The 26,087-nt window shown below is 42.9% G+C and overlaps 1 protein-coding gene across 1 annotated transcript in view; it reads right to left on the bottom strand.

Moving 5' to 3' along the window:
- LOC126199011 (protein unc-93 homolog A-like) overlaps nt 1-26,087 on the bottom strand; it is a 315,006-nt gene that overhangs the window by 84,171 nt on the left and 204,748 nt on the right. Inside the window, exon 3 of the mRNA XM_049935695.1 lies at nt 19,766-19,967. Within this exon, the coding sequence (XP_049791652.1) occupies nt 19,766-19,967 (202 nt within the window). The remainder of the gene's footprint in view (nt 1-19,765; nt 19,968-26,087) is intronic.

Below are 26,087 nucleotides of genomic sequence, written 5' to 3'. Positions count from 1 at the left end.
ACCGCTACGGTCGCAGGTTCGAATCCTGCCTCGGGCATGGATGTTTGTGATGTCCTTAGGTTAGTTAGGTTTAACTAATTCTAAGTTCTAGGGGACTAATGACCTCAGCAGTTGAGTCCCATAGAGCTCAGAGCCATTTGAACCATTTGTGTCTGTTAAACATAGATAACTGTAATGGTTGCTTGTGTTTGGTGTACGTCATTCTCGTGTTGAAGATGATGAGAGAAGGGAGAGGTAAAACCAGTGCCAGCACGTTGTCTACTTCTCTCACAGAGCACAAAGGGGACTGTTGAGCTTAACGTCCCCATCCGACGGACGGGTCACGATCAACAGTGTCGCATGACCTCACTTCACGAGAAAATGAGGAGGGACCTGAAACTGAATCCAGGACACCGGCGCAGAGACTGGTAATCAGGAACTTTACGCCCCTCTCCCGTAAATGAAAAGGGAAAATTGTCAACAGCACGCAGTTTGACCAGGCGGTCACCCATCCAAGAACTGGTCACCCATATCAGTGCTGAACTTCGATAATTTGAGGGGAACTGGTGCATCCACCTAGACAAGGCCGTTGACAATGAGCACTGTGGCTACGGAAAGATAGGCCTGCGCTTCAGTAATGAGTCTCACATCCTGTTCTGCTGGTTGTGCCTATCTTTTGGTGTTGTCACCTAACAGGACATGGCCTGTATAGTGTCTCTTTTGAAATATTCAAGTCGATATATTTGAAGTAAATAATAAAAGGACTCTAAATAATATTATATGGACGTAAACGACAAATTAATTATGAAAAATGCATTACATTAGCTTCAAAGAAAGCCTGTATCGATTGCAATGTAATAAAAAGACATTATTTATATTAGAAGAGATCGTAGTGCATAACGTTCTCGAAACTAACATTATTATCTTTGTCATTATAGAGAAAAAATATATTTAAAATCACTTCGAGTCTGATCATTTCTTCTGCTGTATGTAAGGTACGCTTGCTATTGTAAAGCTGTAGCTTTTGTTCTATTTGTTCTCGTACGTAGCGAATAATTCAAGTGTGTATTCTATGCTTAGTGGAAATATATTTACAAAACGTAAGTGCATTGTGTTACTTAAAGAACCCATGAAAACAATTCTTCAGTCTCTGCGAAGTGAGCAGCGATGATCTTTGACTGGCAACAATTGGCCGCCATTACGCGGCGTATTTAAATTTATTTTTTTGTTTTTACATATCACCACAGCCGGAGCAGAAAGAATCATTTCAAGTCATTCAATTAACTAAAGTGCAAAGCATCACTAATTTTATTTCGTCAAAAAATGCATACTTTCAAAGATACGATTTATTCTAGGTCAGTGAACTTAGCCTGCATTACATTTCGCCGAAAGCATTTGAAATAATTTGTAGGGAGCCTGGCGCTCATTTGAAACATAATTTAATATTTTTCTTTGGCCGCCTACAAATCAATATATATCCCGTTTTTGTGTTTCACTTAATAATAATAATAATAATTAATAACCACAGGAAGGAAGAGATAATATACCTGACGTCGAGAAAAGTTTCCGCTGTCAACAGTGACTCTTAGGTCATCCCAGAAACTCTTTAAAGATCATTCTGAGAGCACTGGGAATCTTCTTGAATCCAGCTATGAATGGTTTAACTATTTTAGCCTTCACTAACGGTACGCCAACATCGGAAATATCGCTTGCTAAAGTGGAGACTGGAAGCGTCTTCCCGGGAAATGCACTGAATCCATCGTGATACCCCAACGACAAGAAAATTGACGCCATCCTGCGGTGGTCTGCCACGTCACACTAAATACACAAAAAACCGCCCCGCAAAATAAAATCAAATGCTAGGATGGTTCCTTTGAAAACGCCGAGCTTGCGATTTATCTTGTGGGGTGGCGGCGCCGTCTTATACGAGAGCATGGCACTATTTCTGTGGTCTGCCAGAAAGCGATGGAGAACATACTGACCAAAGTTTCCAGTCTGCAAGATCACATTCTTGCCCCGCCCACTGAAAAAAATGTTTCTTTTCTCTGATTACTCAGCGGGGTCAGGAACTATGATTATAAATGAAGATTTTTAATTCTAATTGATAGATATATTTGATAAATTTTCACACGTGCGACATCGTCATATTCACGATGTTAATTCTAATAATAAATCTCTCGATGCTAAACAGGACTATGAGCAGTTCAGAGACGACCTCTATGGTAAGTTCCCATTAAATGGCCTTTCGCCCTGACTTTTGATAAAATAATTGCTCACCACAAAAGTGGAAAATAATTTCACCAGTTGCCATGTGGATTTGCTAATATTACGGGCGGCACACTAATAGTTACTTCTGCGAAATCTAAGCTATCCAGGATGCTGTACAGTCATCGCGATTTCACTTCCTATTTGTACTGAAAAAATGAGTTTAGTTGCGGTCTGGCTGTGACGTCATCCGAGGCATCGCGTACTCCGGCGTTTGACTGATGTGGATCGTACGGTAGCTGAATGCGAAGTTAAGTCCAGTGGAGCCTCTCAGGCCGTAGTTATATACGAGCTCAGCGGACGGCCAAGGGAACGTCTGCTGTTATCCGCTCTATGCCCACGGTAGTAACCTCTAAACGGCCGCTTTCTCGGACACACAATATTTTATAACAATGTCAAGAATCAATTTAGAATCTTCGTAAATTTTGTATGAATGTAATTAAGTTAGCTATAATCACAGAAAGATAGTTAGCACGCCTGCATTTAAACTTTGCCGTACAGAACTTTTAGAACGGCACTGACAGTAGAACATGATCTCTGAACTGCAAAAGAGACCTTTTATTTGCTATTATTAAATGGTTCAAATGGCTCTGAACACTATGGGACTTAAATATTGAGGTCATCAGTCCCCTAGAACTTAGATCTACTTAAACCTAACTAACCTAAGGACATCACACACATCCAGGCCCGAGGCAAGATTCGAACCTGCGACCGTAGCGGTCGCGCGGTTCCAGACTGTAGCGCCTAGAACCGCTCGGCCACACCAGCCGGCCTGTTATTATTAACCTTCAGGCGTTGAAACTTGTTATAGGTCTATTATTTAATAGGTTTCGTCACGTGCTGTAATCAGAATTTTCTAGCATTAATATAACAGATACTATATCTACTGCCGGCCGCTGTGGCCGAGCGGTTCTAGGCGCTTCAGTCCGGAATCACGCGCCTGCTACGGTTGCAGGTCCGAATCCTGCCTCGGGCATGGATGTGTGTGATAGGTTAGTTAGGTTTAAGTAATTTCTAAGTCTAGGGGACTGACGACCTCAGATGTTAAGTTCCATAGTGCTTAGAGCCATTTGAACCATTTGAACTTAATCTGCTACAAATAAGGACGTTTTTGTTCCAAATATAGTTTTCAGTAAGTTACTCGAAAACTATTAGAGGTAACTCAATGGGGTCACGTATTTACTATTTTTATGTTGAACTGAAGCTGCATACAAATTTTCATATTTCTAAGTTTAATATTTAGCTCCTTCAATTTTTCTTAAACACATGGATTCTGATCAAAATATTGCTTTAATCACGTTGAGACTTGTACCATACATACATCTGCACATTATGACCACTTTCTGGCTTCCTATCTTTATTATTTAGCGTCACTTATTTTTTTCTTAAAACCATGTATTTAGGGAAAATATTTATACGATCAATCTCAGATTTTATAGTTTAAACAGTAATACACTAAAGCACATGCTGACAAAGTTTCAAAAAACAACTTTAACTTTTAATTTCATTCTTAAATTATGGTGCAATAATACTTTAGTGCTACGCACAGGCGCGTCATGGCCACGTGGTGTGCTACTAGCAATGAACTGAGGTAAGTCCCAACACACTCGCTCGCCTCTGTATCTCTCAAATGATACAGCGCTTGTTTCGCCACAATCTCTTAATCATCTAGTCGTCGATGAGACGTTAAACACGTATCTGCTATCTATCGTCTTTATCATATCGGTGAGCTCCTAAGGGAGTGCACGTCGTTTCTCTAATGAATTGCTCTCAGTGAGGCAAGATTATGGGGAAAGCCAACAGACACAAATAAATAAGATACAATAGGAATTGAGGATGTCAAAGTGACTGATATAATATTACACTGGAATTTGGCCGGAAATTGATTTGGCACTCCGGCAGAAGGCAAGGTAAGAAACTTCCATGAAAGAAACGACAGCATAACGAAGAAAGGGTAGGCAACATCAGGAAATGAGCAGGATGTACTTTGATGCAAATGGGAAAGACTGAATTAGTTGGAGAAGACATAAGTGGGTGGAAGCGCTATAGCAAATATCTATGAAAAGGCCACGCGCAGAATCGCGGTTTGGGTGAGGGGGGGAGGGATTGTGGCGGGGGGCGGGTGCGTGTCTTGATGCTCGGTTCGTACTTGAACTAGGAACAAGGTCAAGTTCGGATTTTAAGTGCAAAACAAGTCACCCTTAAATAACTCCGTACAGGAGCGAGATTGATGGTTCAGATTCTGTCCACCGTTGTATCGGACCATGATCTAAGTTAAGTTTCGACCGTTTAGAAAAATCTTGCTGTGTTTGGATTTTACTGGTGGCCGAGCGGTTCTGGCGCTACAGTCTGGAACCGCGCGACCGCTACGGTCGCAGGTTCGAATCCTGCCTCGGGCATGGATGTGTGTGTTGTCCTTAGGTTAGTTAGGTTTAAGTAGTTGTAAGTTCTAGGGGACTTATGACCTCAGCAGTTGAGTCCCATAGTGCTCAGAGCCATTTGTTTGGATTTTAGGTGCAAAAATAGGTTTTTCCGTAAGGTTTTTGAAGCGCGCCACTTCTATATTTAAACTTGTACGAATCCGTTCAAACTTCGCACGAAATTAGTCAATAGATAATGTCAGAAAGAATGTTTTTTAATCCAATAAACTTTATCCGCTATCGAGGTACGATGCTTTAAAGTCGAGCTAAATGTATTACGTAAAATTCGTTCTTACATGAATTCAATATGCAGAAATGGTTTAAAATGAATCAAATAAATAAAAAATGCATTCTTACGATAAAATTGAAAACTCGCTTTCAAAAATTTAGCTTAATTCGGATTTGACATGTAAAAAAACACATTTTTTGTGATATTTTTAGCCCGCATCTCGTGGTCGTGCGGTAGCGTTCTCGCTTCCCACGCCCGGGTTCCCGGGTTCGATTCCCGGCGGGGTCAGGGATTTTCTCTGCCTCGTGATGGCTGGGTGTTGTGTGATGTCCTTAGGTTAGTTAGGTTTAAGTAGTTCTAAGTTCTAGGGGACTGATGACCTTAGATGTTAAGTCCCATAGTGCTCAGAGCCATTTGAACCATTTTTTTTTTTATATTTTTTACGCGCGCCATTTCTGTATTTCAGACTTGCGCGAATTGGCTCAAAACTTTTAATAAAGTACGGAAATAGGTGTAATTAATGTTGGTCCTGTTATTTTGTGGCAGCTTTATCCGTTGCCACCATATAGTGGTCTAAAGTTGCACAGAAAATGCACGTAAAATTCGGTTTTACGCGAATCAAATGAGCTGAGACTTTTTAAGTGATACTGATGTCAATGAAAACTACATTCTTGCGGTAATTATAAGAAAACTTCTTTCATCGCTCAGATTTTATTTGCGAAAAAATCACACGTTTGCATATGAAACTGTTTCGTAGAAATGCGTTGCATTTTAAGTGCTGATTTGGATGTAATTTAAAAACTGATTATGGTAGTTGATGATCGTTTCGTTGTTTATACGTTAAAGATTTTATCCACCAGTGGCTTAAAATCCATAAAAATTTTGATCGTGCAACACAATGCATTTACGAACCTAGAGTTATGCCCAACACAGTACAAAATTATATACGAACTTTTCGACTTATCTGGCAGCTTCAATACCATTTAAATCAAAAAATGTTGACGTATTCGCGCTTTTTTACGAGTTAACCCTATTTCTTCTGCGCTGTGAGCTCTCTTACCTGTAAGGTGATGGCACACCTGCATCTTGGGATTTATAGGCTAAAATCTTTGATCATGTGCCCAAAAGTCCAGAAGATTCGCCAGCCATAGTAAATAATATACGAACGTAATATCATGTCGGTGAAGAGCATACATGTTGTAGCTAAAAATGTTTTTCTGGGCGGAATAAAATTTCTGGGTGTGGATTTGTTCCTGTGGGTGGGGGGAGGGACGCTAAAACAATTTTTTGATTTCTGAGTGGGGGTTTGTTTTCCCCGAAGGGACCATTCCTCAGCCGAACTCACCCTCTGTTACATGTATGGTAAGGGGTGTAAGGAGAAATGGACATAAATGTATGTGCTTCTAGAGAGTAGGATGCATCTATAAGAGGAAGTATCCGAGAATGGGGATGCATAGGAAGTATCCCAGAGTGCGGATGCCTGCATCTTAAACTTTAATGATACGTTGTTTCATACTGCATGTAATGTTGGGTGACATGATGGCATATCATATAATACATCATCATGTCGTCACGTCATCTACATCTGGCGATGTATCAGTGCTTTCGGTGGTGCAAAGCTGTTCGGAATTCGTGATGGCTTCCCAAGACTTTGCATTGTTATGTGATGGCGCGCTTGCTCTTTTGAATGAAGAAAGGAAAACCCATATAACACAACGAATACAAAAACGGACTCCACAGAACACTCAAATGGAGTGGGCGTTTTTAAACAAACATGGCGTCATGGCGCCAAGAATGGTACTGCGCAGCTTCTACGACTTGTCGAGTACATTGTGGAAAAGCTATATACAAAATGTACATGCGACTTTTATACGCGGGAAGGTCCTCCCACAAGTAGGGCGAACTTTTGTATGAGATGATGTATTGCGACATGTCAGACTGGCATGACACTCATACAAGTTGCGATACATGTATCTTAATGTAAACGTACCTTTAACCATACTTGTGTAGTTTTATTTCGATTTGCTACGCCCACATAGAGTAAGGTCTTTGATGGAATTTATAATTATTGGGGAGCATGAAATACGCTTAAAAGTGAAGGATGACTTGTCACTTACAGTAAGATGAAGTGCACATATAGAAACACTGACACCCTCAGATTTTTGCAGTGATTAGCACTTAGAAGATAGTGCTGTATAAATAGAAAACCATGGGAAGTTTATCTCCTGATTTTGAGTAGTTTATTGAACAAGTTTTTATCTTCTACGCAGAATCCGGTGCTAGTAAGTGGACATCTTAATTTAAATGTCCATGGCACACGTTTTCTGCGGCTATACTCGTCTCATCATTTCATGTAATCTAACTTCCCCTGGCACAATATGCACCAAGAGTTATGCAAACTAGAAGTGCTGCGTTTTATAACATTTCTATAGACTCATCGAGATTTCAAAAGCACTATGTAACTACTTGCTGCGGAGATAAAAAACTAATAAAAGGAAGAAGAATTGATTTTAAGAAATGTTTGTGAAATGCAGACAGAAAATCTGTACGCAACACATTTGGCGTCAACGAATAATGTAACGTATTGTGTAACATGTTAGACAGTTACCAAGAAAACCATTTCAAAACAAATTTAATAAACTACAATTGTCTTTCTTCATTTTTTCGATAGTACGAGAGTAATTCCAAAAGTAAGGTCTGCTATTTTTTATAAGTACATAGACCTGTTTATTTCTACAATGGTTTACATCAGTTTACAGCTTGAACATTTAGCTATTTTTCGACATAATCACCATTTTTGTCGATGTATTTTTGTAGACGCTGTGGCAGTTTTTGTATTCCCATGTCACACCAGTTCGCCGCCATGCTGTTCAGAAAATTATGAACCTCTTATTTCACCTCGTCGTCAAAGCTGAATCGCTTTCCGGCCAAATGTTCTTTCAACCTAGGTGATAGTCACTGGGCGCCAAGTCAGGACTATAGGATGGGTGGGTGATTATGTTCCACCGAAACTGTTGCAGGAGAGCAACGGTTTGCCGAGCGATGTGTGGGCGAGCGTTGTCATGGAGACTGTGTAGGCCCTTGCTCAACACTCCTCTTCTCCGCTTCTGAATTGCCCGTTTCAGTTTTTTCAGAGTCTCACAGTACCTATCGGAGTTAATTGTGGTCCCAGTGGGCATAAAGTCGACCAACAATACCCCTTTACGATCCCAAAAAACGGTTGTCATTAATTTACCAGCAGACTGTTTTTGTTTGAATTTTCGCGGCTTCGGCGAAGGAGGATGCCGCCACTGGCGTGATTGTTGTTTGGTCTCAGGTGTAAATTGGTATGCCCAGGTTTCGTCACCCGTGACAATTGAGTGCAGAAAGTTGTCCTGTTCGGCTGCAAAGCGGTGAAGAAATGCGCACGAAGCATCAACTCGTTGCCGCATGTGGTCCTCAGTCATCATGCGTGGCACCCATCTTACGCACATCTTCCGATAGTTCAAAGTTTCCGTTAAAATTCTGTGAACGGTGCTTCGGGAAACCTCAGGAACCAACGTGCAGAGATCATCCAGGGTGATCCGCCGATCTTCACGCATGCTCTGCTCAACCTTCAACACTGTCTGCTCAGAAATTGACGGTCTCCCGCTCCTTTGTTCGTCGTGAATTTCGGTCCGACTAGCTGAAATTCTCTGCTCGACTTACGAAAATTTTTGACATCCATGCACGACTCACCATACACTTCCATCAATTGGCGATGGATTTCAATCGGCGCAGTGCCCTTAGCGTTAAAAAATCGATTAGCTGCGCGCAATTCGCACTTGGCGGTAACATCCAACGGGAGCTCCATTCTCAACGGCTGCCAAACCAAGACAGCGCCTCAGAGCTTCACGCGCTTGTTTACACACAGCGCGTGAAGCACTCTTCATAACAGTGTGACCAGCTGCCACACAAACAGAGTTCTGTACTTATAAAAAAATAGGAGACCTTACTTTTGGGCTTACCCTCGTATTAGTGTACAGATGGAGAATGTGGTGTCACCGCCAGACACCACACTTGCTAGGTGGTAGACTTTAAATCGGCCGCGGTCCGTTAGTATACGTCGGACCCGCGTGTCGCCACTATCAGTGATTGCAGACCGAGCGCCGCCACACGGCAGGTCAAGAGAGACTTCCTAGCACTCGCCCAAGTTGTACAGCCGACTTTGCTAGCGATGGTTCACTGACAAATTACGCTCTTTTGCCGAGACGATAGTTAGGATAGCCTTCAGCTACGTCATTAGCTACGACCTAGCAAGGCGCCATTATCATTTGCTATTTATCTTGTGATGCATGTACCGTCAGACCGATGTTCACCAATTATGGATTAAAGTTAAGTATTCCAGAAGCTCCGTACTTTTTTTACTGGACTCAATTCCTTTGACTGCTCCAGACCTCACGCCAGCCTGCGTGAGCTTAAACGCGTGCCTTTCGGCTATCTCCTAGTGGCTTGGCTGTCTTGCCAAGTCACAACAGAGAACATCTACCACTTCTGCTAAATATAGCAGTTTATTTTCCAAAGCAGACGTTCACGAGAGTGGCGTTCGAAATACTTGAAATTTCTTGGTAAATCGCTCTGGTGTGGCGGGGCCGAAGCAAGCGACCGGCTGCAGACGACATCCATTGCGATATCGCCAGCTAGGCGACGCTCGTGTGTGGTGCCTTTCAGTGTTGCTTAGCTCTGACTTCTTTTAGAATAAGAAAAAATCGCTGCACAACTTAAATATCTGAAAGACTATAGTGCACATGTAATCCAATGCTGTAATCACTGACTTCTTGCTTACTCTTGATCAAGTTCACCCACAATGTTATTATGTCTACACTGCTGCAGTAATTACAAGTATGTGCATTTGTATCTGTCATGATAACAAATTACACAGCATTAAGAGAATTTTTTGATGCGATGGAACTGATTTTGTATGGAGAATATCACTGAGGTGAAAAAAGTCACGGGATAGCGGTATGCACATATACAGATGGCGGTAGTATCGCGTACACAAGCTAGAAGAAGGCGGTGCACTGACGGAGCTGTCGTTGCACTCAGGTGATTAATGTTGGTAGGTGTGACGTGATTAAGGCCGCACGACGGGAATTAGCAGACTCTGAACGCGGAATGGCAGTTGCAGCAAGACGCATGGGACATTCCATTTCGAAAACCGTTAGGGAATTCAATTTTCCGAGATCCATAGTGTCATGAGCGAGCTGAAAATACATAATTTGAGGCATTACCTCTTACCATGGACAACATAGTGGCCGACGGCCTTCACTTAACGACCGAGAGAAGCAGTGTTTGCGTTAAGTTGGCAGTGCTAGAAGGCAAGCAACACTGCGTGAAATAACCGCAGAAATCAATGTGGGATGTATGAGGAAAGTATCCGTTAGGGCAGTGCGGCGAAAGATGACCGACGCGGGTGCCTTTGCTAACAGCACGACATCGCCTAGGGAGCATCTCCTGGGATCGTGACCGTATCGATTGGAGCGTAGGCGACTGGAAAACCGTGGCCTTGTCAGAAAAGTCCCGATTTCTTTTGTTAAGAGCTGATGGTAGGGTTCGATTTTGGCGCAGACCCCACGAACCCCTGGACCCAGGTTGTCGACAAGACACTGTGCACTCTGGTGGTGGCTCCATAATGTTGTGGGCTGCGTTTACATGGAAAGGACAGAGTCCACTGGTACAACTCAACCGATCACTGAGTGTAAATGGTTAAGTTCGGCTACTTGTTCCCAAACAGTGATGGAATAAGAAACTTCCTGGCAGATTAAAACTGTGTGCCCGACCGAGACTCGAACTCGGGACTTTGCCTTTCGCGGACAAGTGGTCTACCATAGAGCTACCGAAGAACGGCTCACGTCCGGTACTCACAGCCTTACTTCTGCCAGAATCTCGTCTCCTACCTTCCAAACTTTACAGAAGCTCTTTAGCTCAGATGGTAGAGCACTTGCCCGCGAAAGGCAAAGTCCCAAGTTCGAGTCTCGGTCGGGCACACAGCTTTAATCTGCCAGGAAGTTTCATATCAGCGCACACTCCGCTACAGAGTGAAAATTTCATTCTGGAATGATGGAATATCTATGGATAAACTGCGCCATGTCACCACGGCACAACTGTTCGGTTTGAAGAACATTCTGGACAATTAGAGCGAATGATTTGCCCACCCCGATCGCCCAACATGAATCGCATCGGACATTTATGGGAGAGAAGGCAGTTCGTGCCCAAAATCTTGTACCGGCAACATTTTCGCACTTACGGATGGCTGCAAATGGTTCAAATGGCTCTGAGCACTATGGGACTTAACTTCTGAGGTCATCAGTCCCCTAGAACTTAGAACTACTTACATGTAACCAACCTAAGGACATCACACACATCCATGCCCAAGGCAGGATTCGGACCTGCGACCGTAGCGGCCGCGCGGTTCCAGACTGTACCGCCTAGAACCGCTTGGCCAATCCGGCCAGCGGGATGGCTACAGAAGCATGATTCGGTATTTCTGCAGGGGACTTCCAACGACTCACTGAGTCCATGCCACGTCCAGTTGTTGCACTACGACGGGAAAAAGGAAGTTCGACACGACTTTTGTCACCTCAGTATATAGTATCCCAGGAGCCACTCTTGCTCATATGAAATGTTGAAAGGCACGGGAAATAATTATTCAAATAATGATCATTTTTCAGAATTTACCGAAATGCTTTCTTTAGGAAAAAGTAGTCATCTATATGAGACTCTCAAAGGAATAAAAGCAATCAAGAATAAAATGTTCTTGGGCTTACAGTCGCGTAAAGTGGTTAAAATGTCACGAGCTTTCGACCAAGTACTCCTTGGCCATTGTCAAGTGAAATGACTGTTGATGTGCTGCTGCTACGCCCCTCTTTGCTCTGCTTACCGTCTGTGATGGCCCTGGTGCCTGTGGTATCGCCATACACGGCCTCCATTGACTCGGTGTTCGCTGCGCCCGCTTCAGCCTCGCTATCGCTGCAACCCACGCAGCGCTATCTTTATTAGACGGCGAATGGAGTCATTCCGCTGTTAAAAATGTTACTTACTGCGACTGCAATTTCGATACAGTCATTGTGAAGCATTGTGGAATGGAGAAGCCGACTATACAAAAGTGAGCTGTGATATGCTCAAGCATAATTCCCAGGAGTCCGAAACCAAATACATGTGGAGGTGCAAATACACCAGCTGTTCTACACACCATGCCATGTAGCTAATACAACAGCAGCAAACAGCTAGCATGAAAACAAAAATAGCGTCCACCATATACACCGATGTACAGCCTTTGTTGTACTTCGGAGTATATGGTCCTTGTCATTTTTACTTCCAAATCACGAGAATTAAAGCGGTCTACGTATTGGTGGAGCTTATTGTTCCGAGCACGATCGTAACAAGCAGACTACAGCTGCGGAAGAAAGGCGTATCGCCGCAACTGCATGAAGACAAATGGGCCGCATAGGTTTCAGCAACCGGCGTATCAAGTACTTTCCCGTGATTTCACTCAGCTTGTACGTCCTTCTCGGACTGTCACTTGGTAACTAACGTCACTATTTCCGGGCATCACTAGAATGTGCCAAGTTAATACACTTCTGGTGGGATCGTTAACTGAACGCGAGGCTTTTGCTTGGTTAATCTAGCGGACGACTGGCACGCAACAGGAAATCTGCTATAAGTAGGCAGGAGCAGTGATTCCCCGCGGGAAGTCGTCGTTGGCGCACAGCAGTTTCCTTGTGGTCACTTCTTTATTCCGCTCCCGTAACTTGGCGGTCGACGTGACTGATTTATATACAGAGGACACTGGTTCATTTTCAGAAAGTGGCAAGGACCTTTCCTTGGTGCCAGGATTTGCATGACGTGTGCTCAACCTCGAGAAACCAACAAAGCAGCTTCTTGAATGATAAGTAGCGCCTCTAAGATCCGAAATGTGACAAAGTCTGGGGGAGCGGCATGCTGACCACAGACCCCTCCAGATGGCATGCCGGCTTTGTGGCCGAGCGGTTCTAGGTGCTTCAGTCCGGAACCACGCGACTCCTACGGTCGTAGGTTCGAATCCTGCCTCGGGCATGGATGTGTGTGATGTCCTTAGGTTAGTTAGGTTTGTTCTTTCTAGGGGACTGATTACCTCAGATGTTAAGCCCCATAGTGCTCAGAGCCATTTGAACCAAATGGCATCCAAATGATGCCGTTGCCAGAGGATGACACCGAGCGAAGTTCCCTTTTTTTTTTTTTACTCCCCGTCTTGAGCAGCTGGTGTCCGGCGGATGCTGGCGGGCTCTTGGACTGGGTAGGATAGCAGTCAGGATGTCGGCGGCTTGTATCCATCCCCCCAGTTCATGTTCTTACGCTATTAATCTATCTCGACAGCCCCTCTTATTTTTCGACGCAACATCCACTGCTCCAGAGCTTCTTGTAGATTGATAGTCTGACCACGGTACAGGTCGTATCAGACAACTGCTGATTTGCCGTGACGGCCCACTCACATGCACCGTTGGTTCTCCAACACGCGTATGCTAATCAGTGTGCTGGTTTCACTAACGCGAACATCGCCCCACTCACGCTGCACTTCATAAACTTCCATAGCTATTAAGACGCAACAGAGAGGCCATTATGCCTACGAACTTGAGAGCCGCTGCGCTGGAAGTGTACCTCGACTGGACTAATAACACAATTGTGAACAACTCCTAGGAGAAAGGATCGAGCCCCGTATACAACGGAAGTCCGAGTCGGATTTCGATGGTTCGTAAATACTGAAAGTCATTCTTCAGTAGAAGGGAAGTTTTTCGGCCCAAATGCATTAGGTGGCAAACATGTACAATGTCGTTCGCATAGTATGGACCATTCCAAAGTCGGTTGGTATGCGCCGTAGTAGTAAATCTTTTATCTTCTTGTTTTTAGGACACGATGCCAAGGTTAAAGAAAAGTATGCAGGTGACGGAAGTGGTCCGAGACTGAAAGGAAGCAAATGAAATGCTTTGGGAGGCGAAATGACCGAAAGGGCCGCTGCCGATCTTTTAATGTTACTAAAACCACACTGCAAAGAACTGCATTTGTAGAGAATCATTAGGTGTCTATGACACTCAGAGGTGGTTTTTCAAACCAACATTTGAAGAAAATTACGAAGAAATACATGTCAGACACGTGAGAGGTTTAGATTCCACGTTAATTCTGCTAGATAAGATTGAGTTTCAAAACCTGGTTTTCGGTTTGGCAGGAAAACTAAAACTGCCTCGCAGATTTAACAGACAAAAGAAACTGGTAGATAAATATTTCTATCAAAACATTACGAATAAACACCCAGATTTGTTTTACAGATAACCTCAGACCACACGTTGAAAGGTTTTTAACCATTTTTTTTTTCCTTTTATTATCTTGCGCCTTTGATATGCGGGATGATTCAGCTGCCCCTAACATTGTCGTTTTATGCAACCGCAATATTATAGCTGGCGCTCATAAATCCCGCGCGAGATTTTCATATTCTATCGCTACCTACGCGTAGACTATTAGCCCTGCAGAAAAAATTAACAAGACCTATTGGTACGAAATTTAATGAAGTTAAATTTTGTACTGGGATATATTTTCCCTAGAGGCCGTAGTTTTCAAGTTATTCAAGCACCTCCACTCCTACACTCAGCCCCCATCGGCCAGAATTTCTAGCATCTTGTTCATGGCACTCCCTCGTACCACTGTACAAATATTTGCGACTGCAGGCATTATTTGCCGCATTCGATCCTTTTTCATCTTCATTGACTGGCCTTAATACGCCACTGGCTTAGTGGAGCACTTACAAATTATAAAACTGACGCTTACGTAAATTTACCTAAGAATTATGTGAATTTTAACAGCATAAAAATAAATAATTACATCGTTGTATTCGTAACGCCATCTCACTACGGAACTACTGCGTTTGTAAGGGTTATGTTTGAGGCGAATTGCCCACGTAATTACCTTCAGCGTAACGTTAACAAAAGCCGTTTTTTGTTCATTACCCACACCGGCACGTTTAAATAAAAAACGTTAACGAAGTAATTAACTATGCTCGTGGCGCAATGGCCCAATCAATAGAGATAAAAAAAGGTCGAATATCGGAAATAGTACGTGCAGTCAGAAATTTTTGTTCACTGGTGGGAGGTAGTGCCACGAACAGGCTTGTGAAGAAGTAGCCAACAAGAGAGAGCTATAACTCCTGGTTTTGGAAACTTGAGAGCTGAATATAGCGCCAAGGCACCTCCTTGTGAGGAGCTTCCCAGCACAACGGGATTGGAAGGTATACCAGCTTTTACTTCCTGTTCAATAACACCGTGCACTAATTCTGTTGCACGTTCTTCATCCTCAGGTCTATTATATTCCAAAAACCAATTTTCGTTTTCCTTTTCATGCCAAAGGTCGGTTGGTTGGTTTGTGGAATTGAAGGGACCAGACTACTAGGGCCATCGGTCCCTTTTTCCACGAACTTGAAACGCCCACAAGGAATAAAAACAAACAATGGAGATGACAAGAGACGACACAGGACAAGAAAGACACAGACAGAGACCAGAAAAAAAGGAATTAAAATCACATCGAGTCTGACAGTGGTTGGCCGACCACAGAAACGAAAAAGGAAAAGCCAACCGCCAAGAAACGCACTAAAAACCCCATTCTAAAATCGTAGGCCAAAGGCCAGAATCAACACAAAAAAAGGACAAACAGATCAAGCGATAAAAACCCCCTGCACGAATAAAACTCTAAATCTGCCATCGCAACGTCATCTGATAAAAGTGCAGGAAGCGTATTAGGCAGGCAAACGGCTGCCTAAGCGGAGTTAAAAGCGGGCAGTCCAACAAGATGTGGACCACCGTCAAAGCTGACCCGCAGCGACATAAAGGTGAGTCCTCGCGGGGCAATAAATAGCTGTGTGTCATCCAGGTGTGGCCAATGCGCAGCCGGCAGAGGACAACGGAGTCCTTGCGAGAGACCCGCAAGGAGGAGCGCCACGCACCGGTAGCCTCCTTAATGGCCCGAAGTTTGTTGGGTAAAGGAAAGTTGCGCCATTCTTCACCCCAGGTGCAAAGTACCTTCTGCCGCAAAACTGACCTGGGGTCACTCAACGAAAGGCCAATCTCCAAGGCTGGTGCACCGACAGCATGTTTGGCCAGCTGTCAGTACGTTCATTTCCCGGGATGCCAACATGACCCGGAGTCCACACAAGGACCACAGGGCGGCCGCAACGGGCAAGAATACGGAGGGACTCCTTGATAGCCATCACCAGACGAGAGTGAGGGAAACACTGGTCGACAGCTCGTAAACTGCTCAGGGAGTCACTACAGATAGCGAAGGACTCACCCGAGCAGGAGCGGATATACTCTACGGCGCGAAAGATGGCTACCAGCTCGGCAGTGAAAACACTGCAGCCAGCCGGCAATGAGTGTTGGCTGTGAGGCGTGGCGCCTTTTATCGCTCCTGTCTATAGCCTGTGTATCGGGAGAGTGACTCATACGTGCACAGTGACAGATGTCTGAAGCGGGGTCAGTAGAGTTCGTCGTTCTTATCATCTGCTAGAGGACAGTAGTGCACAGAAAGATTCAAGAAAATGTCAAGAGAATGTTTTTGTGAGTTGTTCTGCGTTTATTTCTGGAAGCCTTTTTTGTTTATTTGTGTTTGTACAGTTTTGTATATGCTTTTAGTAGTGCGAATGGTGCGTGAATGGCCGGCCTAAGTGACCGAGCGGTTCTAGGCGCTACAGTTTGGAACCACACGATAGTTAAGGTCGCAGATTCGAATCCTGCCTCGGGCGTGGCTGTGTGTGATGTCATTAGTTTAGTTAGGTTTAAGTAGTTCTAAGTTCTAGGGGACTGATGGCCTCAGAAGTTAATTCCCATAGTGCTCAGAGCCATTTTGATGCGTGATGTGGTCTAAAGTAAATATGTAGATCATTGTTCTACTGATGAACGTTGTACTATGGGGCATTTTGTATCATAATATGTTAAGTAAGTTTATGGTAAAAGGAAAGCTAGTTAGAGTGCAAATGAAAACAGTTAATAATGTAAAGTATAAACAAAATATCAGAATGTTAAATATTTGGTTCGGGAAAAAGTACAGTTCGAAAGTGTGTAATTTGTTGATTGGTTAGTCATGAGAAGCGCGTACTAACACAGGAAAATAATATTTTTCTATTGGCATTAAAGAAATCTGACCAATCAGAACGGAGTATTCCTCGCGCGTCTTTTCTCTTGGATATATAGAATGCTTACAGCAGTCTAAAGGGGTCGGAGCATTCCGATGATACGGTCGTGTGTAGTATGAGATCCTAAGGAAGTTATAATTCGCCGGTTTTAGTTGTGCTACATGTTTCAAAATTGTTTTAAAGTGAAGGCATATTTATTCCGGTGTGTTTTTAGAAAGTACGGATTTTTTAAGTAATTTTGTGTATGGGAAAAGACAGTAATTCCGCGTGGCATATTGAACAGATCGGTGACTAAAAACTTGAATGCATTGGAGAAAGATAAACTTAATAGTATGGTGAACATTTTCATTTAAGGACAATCCGTGCTTAGTAGCTGTTCAGATTTCGGGAAATACTTTACCATTAACTTGCTAACGTGAATGAAAAGGTTCGTGGATGACTGTTAAGATTAGCACGGGTTTGGCAGTGAACGTGTACATCATCAAGGTTCAGAATATACCAAAGTTTTGCAAGTATTGCCGTTTCTTGGAATAGTTACGTAGTATGCAGCCTGGTGCGAGTTGCAGTACGGTAGGTTTCTGCTCGGCTTTCCTACCGACGATCTGCTGCAACGAGTTCACAGGTAGGTGCAGGTAATGGACGAAAGAACCCGCGCCGCCGCAGCTGCATCAACGACCATGAAAATGGCCCTGAATTTCTATAAGTCTCTCGATGCATCATCTCTGTTGGCTCGACAGGCCAGTGGAGGTGATGTCTAGTGTTGCAGGCTCCCGAAGATTAAGGGTCCTGACGATCAAATAATTTCTGATCGAAAGTTTACTAAAAGAAAACCTCTTATTGTTAGGTTTTGCGGTTGTCACTGCATTCAGATTGACTGTGCTTTGGATCTACCGAATGCTGACTAATAAAAATGCTCCTTAGAAAACGCTAGTCCCCTTCCTTGCGCTACCCTCTAAACAGTTAACCAGTAACGTTACGTTCTGCCATTTAACACAGAAAATGTCATCTCTCTCTCTCTCTCTCTCTCTCTCTGTGACCAATGAGGCAGGTCCTCACCGACAGGCGAGCTTCTCTGTCTAACCTCTAGTTTATCTGTGTTAGTCAATTCCTACAGTTCATTTGATGCGTAAACATTTGGTTTTCCAAAACTGCGGGATCCCATTCCATTTTCGAAATCATCTGTGGTGTCCGGTCCTTGCCAGGGAAAAAGTCAGCTTTTTACTTTTGTGCATAATTGCATTTTGTGCTAAAAAGCGTTCCTCCTACTTCCAGTTCTGTGTTGTCATATGTTCGTTGCTACGGGGCTTGTGCTCGTGTTTGAGTTCGATTCTCCAGGTGCCCCATACGGTGTTACGAAAGGTTGTCCGGTGGCCTGCAAGCCACTGAACGGCGCCTCTTCCGGCGCGTGCTTCCGGGTAACTGCCTAAAAGGGTGGCGGCCTGCGAGATTCCCTTGGCAGACTAGGTACTGCTTTCAGCGTCCTCTCATTTACATAAGGCATGCATATCCTAACAAAAGAGTAACGAAAGAGTAAAGTTACATTAGTGAATGATCGACAATCATTAGTACCGTCATGAGTCAAGTCCCTGAGGGTTGGGCCGGCCGAAGTGGCCATGCGGTTAAAGGCGCTGCAGTCTGGAACCGCAAGACCGCTACGGTCGCAGGTTCGAATCCTGCCTCGGGTATGGATGTTTGTGATGTCCTTAGGTTAGTTAGGTTTAACTAGTTCTAAGTTCTAGGGGACTAATGACCTCAGCAGTTGAGTCCCATAGTGCTCAGAGCCATTTGAACCATTTGAACCTGAGGGTTGATTAAATACGAGGGTCATTCCCATAAGACATGGTTGTTATGGTATATCTTGCAAAAACGCTACAGCCTCAGAATTTCACGATGTGCACTGAATCAGTGTGGCAGTGTATATCTGAATGCCAACATAAAATTGGTTTTCAGTACAGGAGGCCATCGTAAAGGTTGATATGAAACACATGCATTGGAACTCTGTGTAAATTTATTGTGCACAAGTAAAAATCGAACAAAAATCAATCATAATCAACTACTGCACTTGAAAATAGTCCTAAAGTACATACACACAACATTGTCAACGATGGGGAAGGCGCTGAATGCCATTGGCATTGCCACCAATGTGTGCTACCTGTTGACGAAATGCCGTGAGGACATTAGCCATGTTTGCAAAGCGCCTGCCGCGTAATGGTGTCCTGAGTTATGGGATGAGCTCGAAGTTGCATGGACTGAAGTCTGGTGAGTAGAGCCAGTGGGGGAACATCCATATTGTAGCATGGACAATCACACAATGAATGTTTCAGGCGCTGGTACCGAGGCGTGCTCGCATGCAGTCGAAATCTGTAGGATGATTTCGGTAATGTTTATCGCGGGGTTTCGAATGTATTTACTGCGATTACTATACTGCCACACATTCGTATGATATAGGTGCTATGATTTATGGAATGATTCTCTTATTACGATGAAGTGAGTATTTCATTATTATTTTACATATGTTACGTGACTGTTTCCGAAAAAAGTAGTCGTGTAACAAAGTTCAAAATCGCCCTTTTCCCCCATCTAAAAATAAATGACGCCAAAATGGAAACCATCATATCAGCACACTGCCACCCCTTTGAAGTAAGAAATAAGATGTACATCACGAGAAGAAAAGGTGTAGTGAGTGGGTGCCAGCAGCCTCACCTATCCAGAGGGGCGAGCAGGACGGCGACGGCTGTGGCGGCGGCGACCATGCAGCCCAGGAAGACGCCGTTCAGCGTGTAGAGCTGCGACAGCGGCGGCCGCTGCAGGTTGGGGTTCGCGTCCGCGTCCGGCTCGCTGGGGCAGAAGGAGGCGCCGCACGACACACCGGCCGCCACCTCCGCGTCGGCGCCCGCCGTCAGCACTGCACGCACAGCACCACATACAGTCAGCTGCAGGCGCCTCCGTTCATCGTAAGAATAAACCTGATGTAAACAAATACAAACACGATGATTGGGCAGCAGCCGTACCTCTCGCACACTGGTGTTGTTCCGCTCTTGGAAATAGGTTCAACTTACGTATTAGAAATCTTATTACTATGTCAATGTGTATGTGTGTGAATATATTCTGATGTATTAACAGCCATCAAACTTTTTCGTAATCGTACTTTAGCTACGTAATTTTTATTTCAAAAATCGTGTACAGGCACAGTCTCTGTAAACGCTGCTCGTGCTTTAATTGTCTCGCTGTTCAGACGAACCGTGAAAGTGGATGACACTGCTTTCTGCTTCATAGTGAAACACGCGCGCGAAACACCATTAATGACTACAAACAAGTTGTTCTTAACGTTTTCAGAAGATTACAAAGAAAAAGCAGCCTTGACTTTTTGAGAAACACTATATACTCAAAATAAAGAGGAGATTATCAGTTATATGCGTGGCGTAGACCTTAACATGGGTGTGGATGTAAGCAGCGGCTCTAATCCCGTTGGAGTACAAAAATTTTTTTTTGTTCTGTTTGAATACGTAAATCATTTACATACTAAATTCATCAAATATATGGTAATTAACTCATACTTAACCATCATTTTTCAAGAAAAATGCACGTCTTCTAGTTTCTAACAAAATATGGCATGCAAAATTCTAGTTTTCATTGAAAATACACGTTCTTGATTATCGATCTTTTATAAAAGATTGTTGATGTTAAGAAATTATTACACAGTTAAATTGTTTGGAGAAAAATTAAAAATCGAATACTCTTTGTTTGAATATGTCCATTGTTTTGTAGGACAGGTGTGGATTCAAACGAGCAAGAGTGGTAAGCATCGTAGGAACATAGAAAACAATAATATTCACGGAGTCGAGCACACCGTACACATGCTGTATTTTTACAGTTGCCACCTTAACGCTGCAATCTGAACGCAACAGAACTGATCTGGAGCCAAGTTTAGCAATTCGTCGCGAGAAATAACAAGACTAACAACTGAAGCTAATGCACCAAACTTTGTGACATGTCACTGCCGAACGATGGCGAAATGCAGAGCAGCCAGTCATAAAAGAGGAGGAGGCTTGGGATTCTGCAGCTGGTCGCCTCGTTATCAACGTAGCAGTACTGAAATGTATTCCTCGGAGCCCGATATGGAAGGAGTTCAGAGATTACCAAACGACTGACTGTAACACCTTTAGTGGCTTCAATAGTTCACAACGTGGTAAAATTCCATAAGTGCGCTTTTGGGCCGCGCGTAGCTCATGTAGAAAAATTACTACAATTAAAGTCAGGAATTTTTATCACTCTCGTTTCTAATTACAATACTATGTTAGCTAAGATCGAGAGCGTGTTATTTTCAGTCCGATAACATAAGAAGCGTATCGCCTGAGTTTTACCATATATTATACCCTAATGTTCCAAAATTTTTTAAATGACATTCAAAGCTATATTGTTCCCTGTTCGTCTCTTTTTACGTCTTTACTGCAACTGTTCACATCACTCCAGGTTGACTGGATCACTTGCCTGGCCAGTGCTGTCCAAGCTAAAGGCGCCGGTAAAGCCTCATTATCGTACTTGACTGTACTCGAGACAGCTCCACGTGAAACAAAATCCAATGAGGTTCCAGCAAACGCGGAAGAATACATGGAGTAATCTTTACATCAGGTTTATTCTTATGATGAACGGAGCATAGCTCTGCTGCCAGTAACCGAACTCCACACATCTGAAAGCACGTCGGCTGGAAAATTTTCCAACCCCAGGAGACACCAATACCGTGTTACACCGTCACTATCTTTGATTTTTTTTTTTTTTTTGGCCTAAGGATGGAAAAAACCGACCGGTTAAAACCGATACCGGTGTTGTGGCACTCAGTAAACGGTAGTTTTCAGTATTTGTTTGGTCTCGGTTACAACACGTGTTTTTTATTCTTTACTAACAACCGAGTAAAAAACAGAAATATCAATTAGCCATAAAAAGCAGTGTTAAAATATTTCGCTTTCAAACAGACTTTTTCGAAAAAAAAAAGGTCATTTTATTCATAAAATTTTGTATCGGTTTGAAATATTGCGTTATTATAGAAAACAGGAAAAGCGATCAGTACTATTTTGATAGGAATTAAAATAGCACTGATCGCCTTTCCTATTTTCTATAATAACGCAATATTTCAAATCGCAAAATGTTTGTTCGAAGAAATGAAAGACATGTATGTGTATGTGGTCTTAAGTGTGCCAAAGCACAATGCCACGCGTCCTCACAAAGCATTCTTTTATCGAACGTCACTGTATTTCGCTCCGTGGATTTCAAACGTGTATATTTTGTAATGAAAGACATCAAACCTATATTCAGAAACTAGCAACAAACACATGGCATGAAAATTGGTACAGTACTGCTGAGATGATAATGTCCTCATTGCCGTGTGTCGTGGCTTAAGGTACGTTTCTACGTGCAGCGTGCAAGACTCTCCCCAATCTAGTCTATGTCAGAGTTTCTCGCTGTTGTCGCCGGCGCCTTTAGCTTGAACAGCACTGGCCAGGCAAGTGATCCAGTCAACCTGCAGTGATGTGAACAGTTGCAGTAAAGACGTAAAAAGAGACGAACAGGGAACAATATAGCTTTGAATGTCACGAACCCAGTTTGGAAATTATTTTGCGAGGTGGTTTAGCAATGAAGTACAAAGCTTCATTTGCCTTAAGGGGAGTAGGATGTCAAACGGGCCGACGTGGAGCAAGAGAGGCACGACAGGACATTTTCATTTCTACTGTCTATACTTTTACAAATGGCTCTGAGCACTATGGGACTTAACATCTGAGGTCATCAGTCCCCTATACTTTTACAAATAAATTCGCAAAGCCTCGTCAGCATGACCTAGAAGGATTCAGGATTCACACTCATAGCAGTGGAAGTTTTAAAATGTAACGAAATAATTTTTTTTGCATGTGAAAGTTCATCAGTTTTCACTTACTATTGGCTGCATTTGTTGCTATAGGTACACTTTTCTTCATAAGTAAGAGAGATTCTTCGATGAATTTTGCACAGCATACAAACCAAACAGGCGTATGGATTTTCCAAATCTATTAAAAACTGTGGCAAAAATTGAGATAATTAACTATAAAATTTGAATTTTTTCTAAACATGAAGTTTAAAATGTAACAGCTCATTCGTTTTTTCATAAATTAAATAAATTCTAGTTTCATACAACTGTAAGTATGGTTTATATGCTGTGCAAAATTCATCGAAGAATCTCTCATACTTACGAACAAAAGTGTACCTATAGCGACAAATGCAGCCAATAGTAAATGAAGAAAAGACGAAATTTCACATTAAAAAAATTATTTTGTTACGTTTTCGAACTTTCACTACTAAGAGTGTGAATCCTGAATCCTTCCTAGTCGTGCTGACAAAGTCTTATGAATTTATTTGTACAAGTATAGACAGTGGAAATGAAAATGTCCTGTGGTGCCTCTCCTGCTCCAAGTCGGCCAGTTTGACGTCCTAACCCCCTTAAAAGATTGAAGATTTTTCCGCTATTTCTACGAAATAATAGAAGTCGAAAGGAATTGTAGTAACAGTAATAAATTTAAAACTTAACAATTCATTCATAGAACACAGTGAAAACAGAAAGTAGATCATCTACTGCCTGTACTTACATCATATGCCTTTATCTACTTGTACCTTTCAAAAAGGACATATTAACACGAAAAACAGAATTCTTCAACCTGAGGTTCCACCTTCGCACTGACCATTCCCAAAACGTGGTATGAGTCACAATTACAACATTTTTGAGCAGAGCTTCAAAACATTTGTGTCAATAGGAGTATACTGGTGATCTTTTGTATTATTAAGTCACTTATCACTTTTCGATAAAAGCAGCAAATTATGGACGGACTAAGGTTTTTTTTATTTCATTTAGTATTTTGATTCTATGTACCTTGAAACTGAGAGGCTCTAAATTTTTCAGTCTTTGTTCGATTTCTACGTCTATTACAGGAAATGTGTATGAGAACTAAAAGAACCGAAAAATTGACATTTCATAAACCGGTTATTTTGAGCAGTTTAAACATTGATGTTAAACTGGCGTTCAAAAAACAATGTAACCGTAAACCGGTTGTTTCAGCGATAACTCGCCGAGGAACACGAGTCCATGATTTCTTCAGAGCTGCCGCGTCCAGCTGGAATCACTCATTGATGATTACATCCCGTAGAGTTGCCAAATTGGTGGATGTTTATTTCTACAATTCACCTGCTCCTCCAAACAGTTCAAGACATTTTCTAAGGAATAAAGATCACGCAATTTAGTGGACCACTTGAGGTGTGATACGGTGCTTAAGAGTTTGTCAAATCAGGAATGTACGCGTGGACCCCATGAACGCATCTTGATAGACAGGGGTGTCCACAGCATACTCCTCAAGAAGTGCTACACGGGTTGGACAAAAATTTGGAAACACCAAAAACACAACACATTCCATGCTTAACACAGTGTAGGGAAACCACTGATTTTCACAACAACTTAGATTAGTCCCAGAATGGATAAATAAAGGTCCCGTATGGTTTTTAGAACTACTGACAGCCTTGCGAGAGCCAGTCCGGACAAAACGCTACCATATGGTGCGTAAGATGTATGAGACAGGCGAAATACCCTCAGACTTCAAGAAGAATAATTCCAATCCCAAAGAAGGCAGATGTTGACAGATGTAAAAATTACCGAACTATCAGTTTAATAAGCCACGGCAGCAAAATACTAACGCGAATTCTTTACAGACGAATGGAAAAACTTGTAGAAGCCGACCTCGGGGAAGATCAGTTTGGATTCCGTAGAAATGTTGGAACACGTGAGGCAATACTAACCCTACGACTTATCTTAGAAGAAAGATTAGGGAAAGGCAAACCTACATTTCTAGCATTTGTAGACGTAGAGAAAGCTTTTGACAATGTTAACTGGAATACTCTCTTTCAAATTCTGAAGGTGGCAAGGGTAAAATACAGGGAGCGAAAGGCTATTCACAATTTGTACAGAAACCAGATGGCAGTTATAAGAGTCGAGGGGCATGAAAGGGAAGCAGTGGTTGGGAAGGGAGTGAGACAGGGTTGTAGCCTCTCCCCGATACTATTCAATCTGTATATTGAGCAACCAGTAAAGGAAACAAAAAAAGTTCGGAGTAGGTATTAAAATCCATGGAGAAGAAATAAAAACTTTGAGGTTCGCCGATGACATTGTAATTCTGTCAGAGACAGCAAAGGACTTGGAAGAGCAGTTGAACGGAATGGACAGTGTCTTGAAGGGAGGATATAAGATGAACATCAACAAAAGGAAAACGAGGATAATGGAATGTAGTCGAATGAAGTCGGGTGATGCTGAGGGAATTAGATTGGGAAATGAGATACTTAAAGTAGTTTTGCTATTTGGGGAGCAAAATGACTGATGATGGTCGAAGTAGAGAGGATATAAAATAAAGACTGGCAATGGCAAGGAAAGCGTTTCTAAAGAAGAGAGATTTGTTAACACCGAGTATAGATTTAAGTCGTTTCTGAAAGTATTTGTATGGAGTGTAGCCATGTATGGAAGTAAAACATGGACGATAAATAGTTTAGACAAGAATACAAGCTTTCGAAATGTGGTGCTACAGAAGAATGCTGAAGATTAGATGGGTAGATCGCCGGCCGCGGTGGTCTGGTGGTTCTAGGCGCTCAGTCCGGTTCAAATGGCTCTGAGCACTATGGGACTCAACTGCTGAGGTCATTAGTCCCCTAGAACTTAGAACTAGTTAAACCTAACTAACCTAAGGACATCACAAACATCCATGCCCGAGGCAGGATTCGAACCTGCGACCGTAGCGGTCTTGCGGTTCCAGACTGCAGCGCCTTTAACCGCACGGCCACTTCGGCCGGCTGCTCAGTCCGGAACCGCGCGACTGCTACGGTCGCAGGTTCGAATCCTGCCTCGGGCATGGATGTGTATGATGTCCTTAGGTTAGTTAGGTTTAAGTAATTCTAAGTTCTAGGGGACTGATGACTACAGATGTTAAGTCCCATAGTGCTCAGAGCCATTTTTTAGATGGGT

Source organism: Schistocerca nitens, chromosome 1, assembly GCF_023898315.1.
Source record: "Schistocerca nitens isolate TAMUIC-IGC-003100 chromosome 1, iqSchNite1.1, whole genome shotgun sequence".
NCBI classification, from domain to species: Eukaryota; Metazoa; Arthropoda; class Insecta; order Orthoptera; family Acrididae; genus Schistocerca; species Schistocerca nitens.
This window is presented reverse-complemented; position numbering and strand designations above follow the sequence as displayed.